The 10,727-nt window shown below is 32.5% G+C and overlaps 1 protein-coding gene across 1 annotated transcript in view; it reads left to right on the top strand.

Moving 5' to 3' along the window:
* The first annotated feature begins 765 nt into the window (after positions 1 to 765).
* Positions 766 to 10,727, top strand: part of LOC127844785 (uncharacterized) — a 73,362-nt gene continuing 63,400 nt past the window's right edge. The window contains exons 1-6 of the mRNA XM_052375245.1: positions 766 to 778; positions 7,475 to 7,622; positions 8,078 to 8,247; positions 8,541 to 8,696; positions 9,382 to 9,663; positions 10,001 to 10,099. Of these exons, the coding sequence (XP_052231205.1) occupies positions 766 to 778; positions 7,475 to 7,622; positions 8,078 to 8,247; positions 8,541 to 8,696; positions 9,382 to 9,663; positions 10,001 to 10,099 (868 nt within the window). The remainder of the gene's footprint in view (positions 779 to 7,474; positions 7,623 to 8,077; positions 8,248 to 8,540; positions 8,697 to 9,381; positions 9,664 to 10,000; positions 10,100 to 10,727) is intronic.

Here is a 10,727-nt window from a genome sequence, read left to right as displayed (position 1 = left end):
TCCAATACTAGTCTACTTTAACCAAGAAAATGACTTCATTGTCAAAACAGATTGCAGTCAGTGTGAACTAGGCGCTGTTCTACTTCAGTCAGGAAAACCCATTAAATGTGCTTCCCAGTCGTTTACAGACAGTGAACGCAAATGGGCACAAACTGAAAGAGAGGCACTTTCTGTTTTGTTAGGCCTGCAGAAATATGATCAGTACACTTTTGGTAGGAAAGTTATCGTCCAGAATGACCACAAGTCTCTAGAAAACATTCTAGCAAAAATCTTGCGCCAAGCACAAACGGGGTTATAAGATATAATTTTGAAGTTTGATCGTAATGACATTGAATTCAAGTACATACAAGGGAAAGACTTGATTTGGGAAGATACATTAAGCAGAGCTGTTGCTAACACAGAAAACAACGAACAGCCAAAATATTGAAAGTAGACTACACGAAAGACTATCCAGACGCCCGAATAGTAGAAATCAAGCAATCAAAGACAACAGATTCAGGTCTACAATAGTCAATGATGCTGATACAGAGCGATCAGCAAGATAAAGACCAACTGGAACCAAATATGATCAAATAACATGCAATACGAGACACTTTGAGTGTTAACTGGAAAATAGTTATGAAAGGAGAGGCAATGGTCATCCTGAAGTGAATGAGGAGTGACATGCTAAAGTGATTACATAAGGCCCATATGGGTTACGAAAGCATAACGAAGAGAGCCAGAGAAACGATGTTTCGGTTGGGGATGAACGCGGATATACAAAAAATGGCACAGTCATGTGAGTTATGTGAAAGTAAGAAGCCTCGCAACCAAAAAGAGCCAATGAGATGACATCATGATGGTCTCGGGCATTGGGACGAATAGGGACAGATCTTTTCACGATTGAAGGAGGAACATATTTTCTAACAATTGACGTTTCAAATAACTATGTTGAGGTTGACCAGTTAAGTACGACAAGTTCAAAGGCCGTAATAGTGAAACTTAAGAAACAGTTCAGTCGATTTGTAATTGCTTGTGTTGTAGCAAGTGATGGCGGCCCACAATACGCATCCGAAGAGTTAATGGTTTTTAAAGAAGACTGGAAGAAAAAAGCATCACATAACCTCTCCCAACCACCCCAATGCAAATGGAAAAGCGGAAGCGGGCGTGGAACTAGTGAAAACTAGGGTGCAGCAGGTTGCTTTTCATCTCTTGATCCTTCAATTGAATTGTACGGTTAATTTGCATACAACACTACAGTAGTGGCAGATTTTTTTCCTAGCAGAACACATGATTCATTCAAATGATATACATGTAGTGTAATGAAAAAGCATATGAGCTCATAATGTTGGTGCAAATGTCAAAAGAGTCCCATTTCAAAAGAAAATTTATATAAAAAGGTATTATTGTTAATAAACATTATGACAGGATGATTTTCTATCACGTAAGTTATTTGTTACAAGAAAAAGAGCATTTAATGCAAATTACATGTAACAGTATTGGCATTGTATTTTCTGCATTTAAAACTCATTAAATACATTTGGACATGCAGACAGGACACACTTTTAACAGAAAAATGTATTTGTTCTGTATTTTTCCAGCATTAATACTCCTTAATGTGTGAAAGTGTATGTTTCATCTTCATAAATACACTTGATACACTTTGTATGTTGAAGTGCATATTTAGTTTATTATGTTATTCTTAAACAGTATTATACTAAAATATTCAAAGGTCGCTGATGTGTTATGAACATGGTGTCCTTCTTATGACCTGGATATCACAGGTGCAATCTCCACCGTGGGAGCGTTTTCTAGAACTCTATCAGAGGCACCCAAGTACTGGTTCTGGGCCCAGGAAACTGACTCAAGAGCATTTCAATGACGTAGTTAGTACTTTAAATGCAAGCAAACTCAAAATAAATCAATTTAATATTAAAACCCTGATAAATACATTTTATTTTTAATTAGACAAATGTGGACAATCATTAAAAATTATGAGTTAAATGTAAAAAAAAATCTTTAAAATAAATAGTCATAATAATTTTTCATTTTTTTGATTTTTTGAATATTTAATAATGATAATGATAACATTCTATATTACATAATGATAATAATAAAACACAAAATGTTAATTTGTGAAAAAACCTTTTAATTTAATAATATCATGGTATACAAATAGATGCACCCAATAATATGTTGTCGTAATTCTGCTTTATTTATCTCACTCTCGTTGGTTTATTATAGTTATATTTTACTTCTTGAACTTCGTGAAAATTAAATAAATACAAGTATCATAATTGAATGAATGTTTGAAAAACACTATTCTTAAACACATTCAAAGAGAGATTTAACAATGTATCAGAAAGGAACGAAGTATTTTTAATCTAGCAAAACATATCGTTTACTTGGATTAATTGGATGAAATAGTTTGATATACAATCTACTCATTAATTGTATACGTATAAAAAGCTCGTGCTATGTTGTCTTAATTCTGCTTTATTTATCTTACTTGGTTGTTTATCATTTTAGTTTATGCATGCTTACAACAAAGCTATAAGGGGGGATAATTTAGTCAGGTTGGCAATCTTACCGTGCGGAATATTTTTTCCGGAGCAGTACTTGAAATTGATAATAGACATCAACTTGATATACAGCTGATACATCTTAAAACCTGTTCAGAACGTTACGTCACAGTACGAACAGAGCTCCAGATAAGATGCGTATCTGCGTATTTACGCATTGAAAAATAAAAATAAACGCTTTAAAAATCGGCGTAACATTACGCAATACAAATCTCGGTACGCATTTTTGATCGATTAAAGTACGTAACCGGTTAAACAAATAATCCTGTTAAGGGTTTAGTGTAAGTTAAACTTTGAATCAAAAGTAAGTCAATCAAAAGAACCGTGAAATAAAAATGGCGGCCCATTGTGTTCTAGGTTCAAAAAAGGGACGTTTCAATCGAACAGCGGCTCCTGCAGAAAGTAATTGTATATTTCAATATGCCATAAATCGTATGATGCTTCTAGAATTTTTTTAATAATTTTAAGCGATCTCATTGTTGAAGAAGTTTATTGTTAACTTGCATAGACCACATATAGTGTGATTTTATTTTTCATTGCACAAGCAGTGTCATAACTTAGTTTAATTGCGAAATGGCGTTCGTGGTGTACTAGATGAATACTATATGCAAGAAAGACCCAATCAAGACAGAGATACAACACATGTAAGTTGAATACTTTAAAGAAAGTCTGTTCATATCATCATTGATAATTTATTCTGTTTGCATTTATTAATTAACAAATAATAATAATTCTAGATTAAACACGCCATGTACTATGTCAGTTTTCTATGGAAATGGAAAATACACCTCAAAATTCCGAAATACCCTTTATGGCTGAAACAAAGGAGTAAAATACACTTCAACAATAATTTCAGGGGGTAAAATACCCTTTAGACTAAATCCTTATCTGGAGCTCTGAGTACGAAACTAAACCCAAGTGGAACGATGAAAACACAGAACGCTTCCGATCCGGCATTATTGGTTGTTTACCGCGTTTCAATAATATTGTCCAAAGTATTGATCCTTTATGTAGGGATTTTATTAATAAATTGGTCGAAGATTTTTCTGAAATTATCAGATTTGTGGCAAATCCATTATTTTCCAAATGCTATTTTGTTAATAATAAGCCTTTTTTCTCAAAGAAAAGTGTTTTAAAAAACGCGGATTGATTCACGATGAATGTAAATCTGCGCGAGAATTATATTTACAAGCATTACGACTTTTCAATGTTGAACAAAATAACTCAAATAGAATATTGTTAATGGAACGTAATTCCGCTTATAAAAAAATAATAATGAAACATAAAAATACCAGTTAAAGGGCAAAAATGAAAGAAATTGAGCGTCTAAAAAATATAAACCTAAAGAATTTTGGAAATATTTTAAAAGTCAACCGAAACCCGATCATACTGGCATCTCTATTAATACATTCAAAGAACACTTTTCCAATTTAAGTAATGATCTATCTAACTGTTATAATGAAGAAGCAGAATATTTTTGTACACATCACGATTTTAATAATTTAATTGGTTATAATAATGAACTTGACCAGCCTATTACCGTCAGTGAAATTCACACTGCAGTTAAATCGCTCAAGCGTCGAAATAAAGCTCCAGGCAATGACCAGTTATTAAACGAGTATTTCATGGAATGTATTGATATCCTTGCTTGCCATTTATGTGATATTTTTAACGAGATTTTAAATTCAGGGTACTACCCAGAAAGCTGGATGGAAGGTTTAATAATACCACTACATAAAAAAGGTGATAAAACCGAGGTAAACAATTCTCGTGGTATTACGCTTATAAGTTGTTTGTCCAAGCTATTCACTACTGTACTAAATAAACGAATTGAGAAATTGTGTACGGACAATAACAGTGTTTCGGATGCTCAATTCGGATTTCGCAAAGGGCGTTCAACAGTAGACCAAATTTTTATGTTACATTCTCTTGTTCAAAAATATCTTAATGAAAATACGAGGCTCAATGTAATTTACGTTGACATGATGAAATTGTTTGATTCTATTTATAGAAATACACCTTGGCTAAAAATGTACAAAACAGGTATTGATGGTAAAGTACTTAAAATTGTTAAAGACATGTATCAAAAAGTAAAATCTTGTGTGAAGGTTTGTTCTTCTTATTCTGAATATTTCAACTACGCGTTTGGTTTACGGCAAGGGAAGGTGATGTCACCCCTTTTGTTTTCATTATTTGTTGAAGATTTAGAGCTTTATTTGCAGTATGACATTAACGCAGGCTTAAGTATTGATGATATTATTGTGATTTTGTTGTTATTTGCTGATGATATGGCTATTATAGGTAAAACCCCTGAGGAAACTCAAAGGCATTTAAATCTTTTGTTTTCATATTGTTGCACATGGGGTCTAACTGTAAATATCACAAAAACTAAAATAATGGTTTTCCGAAAACGCGGACGTTATTAGCAAATGAAAAATGGACCTATAATAGCCAACCAATCGAAGTTGTAAATGATTTTAACTATTTAGGTACTGTTTTTAATTACACAAGGAACTTTTGTTAAAACATTGAATATGTCAATGGAAAGGCCTTAAAAGCTTTAAATGTTCTTTTCTGCAAATGTAACGACTTTGATCTCTCGCCCAAAACTTTGTGTCAACTATTTGATGCATTTGTAACACCAATACTTAACTATTCTTGTGAAGTTTAGGATATACGAAATCAAAAGAACTAGAAAGAATCCATCTTAAAATTTGTAAAAGATTATTAACAGTAAGAAGCAATACGTGTTCTGCTGCAGTTTATGGTGAGCTTGGCAGATATCCACTCTATATCCACAGATACATCAGAATAATTAAGTATTGGTTTAAAATTAAAGACACTGATAATATTATATAAAGTGTTGTTTTTAATGAAGCTCGTAAAGACTGTACTAGTGGAAAGAGAAATTGGGTAACCAATGTAAAAAGTCTCCTCAATAATTATGGAGTTGCATACGTGTTTGAAAATCACCAGTTTGTTAACAAAAAGACATCTCTCGGTGAATTTAAATGCATTGTCATAGATTTTTTTAAACAAGATTGGTTGCGCACACTTGAAAGTCCAGTTTTATTTTTGTACACAGAGTTTAAAATATCGTTTGAATATGAAAAATATTTAGATGTCCAACCTAAAAGTCTCAGATTTTACTTCTGTGGGTTAAGAATTTCAAGTCATCCATTGTGAATTCAAACGGGTAGGTTTAGTAATAATCGCATAGCTAGGGAAGATATATTTTGTACATTTTGTAACTCACGTGATATTGAAGACGAATACCATTTTATGTTAATATGCCCTTGTTATTACGATATCAGAAGAAAATACATAAAAACTTATTATTTCAAGCGACCATCAGTATATAAATTGCTAAGCCTAATAAAAACATGTTCTAAAGAAGAAGTTGTTAAGCTGTTTTTGTGAAAGAAGCTGTTTTAATTAGGAAGTCTATATTGAATGTTGTTCAAAATACGAATACTTCCAACTGAATTGTAATGGTACACGGTTTTGATTTTGTGCTTGTCTATTTGTTTTGTATAATTGTATGTATATAATAAAATATACATGATACGAATACCACCAGCTGAATTTTATGTTCCGCTGGTTTTATTATGTTTGATTTTGTTTATTTGTTTATTTTAATGGTTTGTGTAATTATATTTACGCAAGAAGTGTACATTTACTTGTATTCATACTGGATACGAAACTGTGTTATTGTAGTTATGTTATGTAACATATCTAATGTACTCACTTATTTAATATATTTGTGTATAATATATGTAAGATAACCGATTGCCTTTTACTGTCTGAATGTTAAATTTTGCGCCAAATTTGTTCCATACAAAGTTCGTGAGCTATTACTTTCTATTATAATTTAATCATTATTATACACATAGCATTTGTTGATGTATGTTTATTTCCCATAAATGTTAAAAGCTGTTTGCCGCTCTGTTGCACACACACTTTGAAAATATTCGAGTGTTTCCTGTATTAATTGTTTTGTGTTTACCCATCACTGTCATGTATTATTTTAGGTAGTATGTACAACTTTTACAACTGTATAATCTCTTTCTTTTCACATGATCCTTCGATATGTTTATTATGACATGGTTTTGACTGACGATGTACTATGTACAAGTCGTAATAAAATTTCTGTTCTGTTCTGTTCTTATTGGGGGTGTTGGCTGGAGTGCGATTTTCAAGCGTTATAAATTTTACTTTTTGTTTTTAGTGTTATTGTCTTTTGTTATATTTGTCTTCAATTGTTGCATTCATGATATTTCATCAGTCCGTTGAAAAATTGTCATACCTCTTGTTTGTTTATGTGAAAAGTAAAAATGTCTTTTGATGGTTTATAATAACATTTTCTCTGAGAATAACTTGAAACTCTAAAACAATACCAAACATGCAATTCCATATGTTGAAAGATCTCATTGAGAGAAGTGCCGTGTACATGATCCATAAATCATCCAGTCATATTTTTAAAGTCGTTGCTCTTTGTTAATATATTATATATATGTATATATATATATATATATATGTATATATATATATATATATATATATATATATAGCTAACAACATATAACTACGTAAGAATGAACATTTCAGTAAAGGGATGCGCATTGTAGCAAAGGATATTAACTATTACTTCCTTAATTTCAGGTTAATTACTCTTCTTTTATTTATTTTTGTATTTTTTACTGGTCTTTTATCAACTATAAAATGTTCACCTTTCTTAGTTAGATAGATCGCAAAGAGTGGAAGATGATCAAGAGCCATAATGTTTGTTCAATATTTTCAGATGTTTACAAGCTTTTATTATTATTATGCTTCAAACCGTAAATCCATCTTACAAAGCGGCATATTTCAGACACGACAGTAACAGTTCTAGTTTTATATATTTTGATTATTAGTTGTAGGCAATCGGATACGTCTTGCTGAAGGCAACACGTGCTTTGAAGGCAGAATTGAGGTTCTTTACAACGGTACATGGGGCACAGTTTGTGATGACTTCTTTGATGCAACTGCTGCTGGTGTTGCTTGTAGATCTCTGGGATTTAGGTAAGTGGAAACCACAAGTAGCCACCAAATCCTATTTTCACCACTCCTTGGCCCAGATGATCATTCACCAAAATATCAAAATGGCCTTTTAACAACTTCCCTAAATGACCCTATATAGTTGTTCATCAAAAAGAATAAAAATAAAATCAAACTTTTTATGTGAAAAATAACCGATGTGCTGTTTCAAAATGAAAAAATGCACAATGCTCGGCTTGTTTATCTGAGTGTTCTTGCAATTACATTTCTTTTTTGTGTTGCTTCTTTGTTAAATTAATCGAGTTTATTGTATTTGCCTTAACTTTCGACGCTTCTGCTAAAATCTTTCCTACACGCTGCTGTCTACTTGACTTGACTTTTTTTATCGTCATAGATCTTGCTGGTACACCGTGATATGAAACTATGCATTTTATTTTTTTGTCCATTGGTCGCTTGCAAATGGACGTTTTCCCTTCTAGCGGAGCTGCTTTGTCGTGGTTCTACTTCAATTCCTCAAACACTTACCCAAGTCAAATCTGGCTAGACAACTTGAACTGTACAGGCTTTGAAGCTAATCTTTGGGATTGTGACCATCCAGGATGGGGTAGACACGACTGCTCTCATTCCGAGGACCAGTTTATAAGATGTGGTATGAATCTTGTTTCGGTGTAGTTGTTAAACCAAAAGTATGATATTTCGCAATATTCTACAATATTATTTTATATTTTGTATAAGACACTTTTAAGTAGTCCACAATTATTAATTGTTTGCATTCCATTTGCTTATACATGATACATATCATCCCAAGATGTACAGTGTTGTCTTCTCATTCAATGGCGACTGGAAAAGCGGTGCCATTTCCCTCATCAATCGTGAATTAAAATCTAGTATTTACCTTTTGTATACTGAGATGACCCGATGCATTATCTTTTATAACTTAAGTTGGAAGTTGTCAGTCTTCACCAAGCGTTTGGGGCGTCAATTGCACGTTCAACAATGACATGTGTGGATACAACGTAACCGCTGTTAAGGGCAACGTGACATGGGCGAGGTTGTTCTCGGGAAATGGAGGTGTCTATGATCCAACTACTAGCTCTGGTTTGTTTGCAAAATAATTATAACATACCATTAGACTGTTTAAATAGGCTACTTTAATGATATTACAAATCGTGGGTTAAGTGTGATTCTTTGACCTAACATTTTGTGATTCAAAAAAGCAATGCAGTTGGTTTACACATGATACTTACTAACGAGTGTTATTAATTTTAATGCGAGTATTACTTATAACGCATCTTTATTGTTATCTTAATTGTTTTCCTTTCGGGAAAATTAGGTCAAACTTTATAATTTATGATGATATAAAGTGTTTTAATAAGCATCCAAAGTGGGTATGCATCGCTATATTCTGATGAAAAAAAATATTATTCAAGCCATTACTTTGTCATAAGAAAGAAGAGTGATCATAAAATATTGACAGTACAAAGATCCAATATATACCCCCAGTTTGTTTTTCATTTTTGAGGATGTTGATGCATACATGAAGCGTTGTAAAAGCAATATGGTCGCATGCCTGCAATAAAAGACTTAGTATTTTAGTAAGAGTGCAGTGTTTGTAAAATGTCTAAAGCGTTTTATCATTTTAATATTGCCCAAATAATTGAAATCACATAAGAAAGCCATATTACTTGTAAATATTTGAAAACAAAGGCATATACATGTAGTTTAGAAGCTAAATAAAACTTAATACTTAAGCTTATTTTACATGGTCAAATCCTATCTTCAGGCTTTTCCATGTACTACATGAGTCCTTATGGCATGGAAGGAGACCGGTCAAGACTGAGCACGCCGCTGTTCCAACCGTTACATTCCCAATATATGAAGGTGGAATTCAACTACCTTGTTCGGAAATCCTCGTACGGTAATCTGGTTGTCTTCATCCGAGGTGAATCCGGTGGAATTTACAGTGAAAACAAGCTCTGGAACAGCCGATATCTGAGAGTAGAAGAAGACGGAATGTGGTTACACCAGTGTGTGAGCATACTCGCCGGGCACTATTTTAAAAACAGTGAGTGAATTTCGAATTACAAGTTCTTTATTGCATTTTTTTGCTTTAATTTACCAGTCATATGTATATAGATGATTAACCATATCTATTATGAAGTAACCTCTCGTCCGAAGATCATGCAGGAAAAATAGAGAAACATTACAATAAATACTATATTTTGCAAATTTGTAGTTTAATACCATAATAAAGTCAAGTCTACACTGTTTATATATTTGCCGTATCTTGGCGTTTGTTGTCTTATTATTATAAAAATCATTTTTTACGCCTAAAATTGTAGGATATTATATTCATTCTGCATTCCTGGTGTTCTATCTTTTAAATGCCTATTTAATTGCAGATAGTCTTGTGTTTGAGGCTAAACTAGGACCGAATATGAATTCTGAATCCCACCTTGTTGCCATTGATACCGTAAATGTGCAAGCCGGACGATGTCATGGTAACTGCACTGTGTGGTATTGCTGAGGTTTTAAAAAGATAATAATATACACACAGAAGAAGAGAAACCTTGTTATAACACGCGTTTCTTTATTCCTTGCGAAACATTGTCAATTATTGAGATAAGAAACAAACATACAAGGCAACACTTAAACAAACACATACTCATGAATACAAGTAGGGACAGTGCATTGGAACGGTCAATATAAAGCTTTTAGGGCTTTACCGATTTAAAGGAGCTCCAAATCGCAAACTTCACCTAGAATCATTCATAAAACATTGAGGTGGCAATAAATCTATGTGAAAGTTGGTCTTCAATTGATTTAATTTACTATTATATTGTAATCGTTAATCATGAATTTAGTTTTGTAATATTAATGAAAAAGTAAATGAACTATAAATAAATTATACTTTCAAATATGGATAAATCATAAAATCGGTTGGTTATGTCATGACCTTAGTTGATTTATTGACAGCATGGTGTGCTTAATCATTTTTGGGAGTTTGTATACACTTTTACATTTTATGTAGTAAAGCGAAGAACTTGATTATAAAATATATAATATTTACCGTATAATAAAATATTGTTTATATAAATTCACTCAAAACTTCAAGACCTACAGAATCAT

This window comes from Dreissena polymorpha, chromosome 9 (genome assembly GCF_020536995.1).
Source record: "Dreissena polymorpha isolate Duluth1 chromosome 9, UMN_Dpol_1.0, whole genome shotgun sequence".
Classification (NCBI taxonomy): Eukaryota; Metazoa; Mollusca; class Bivalvia; order Myida; family Dreissenidae; genus Dreissena; species Dreissena polymorpha.
Note: the sequence above shows the minus strand (reverse complement) of the source record. Positions and strands in the feature narration are given on the sequence as shown.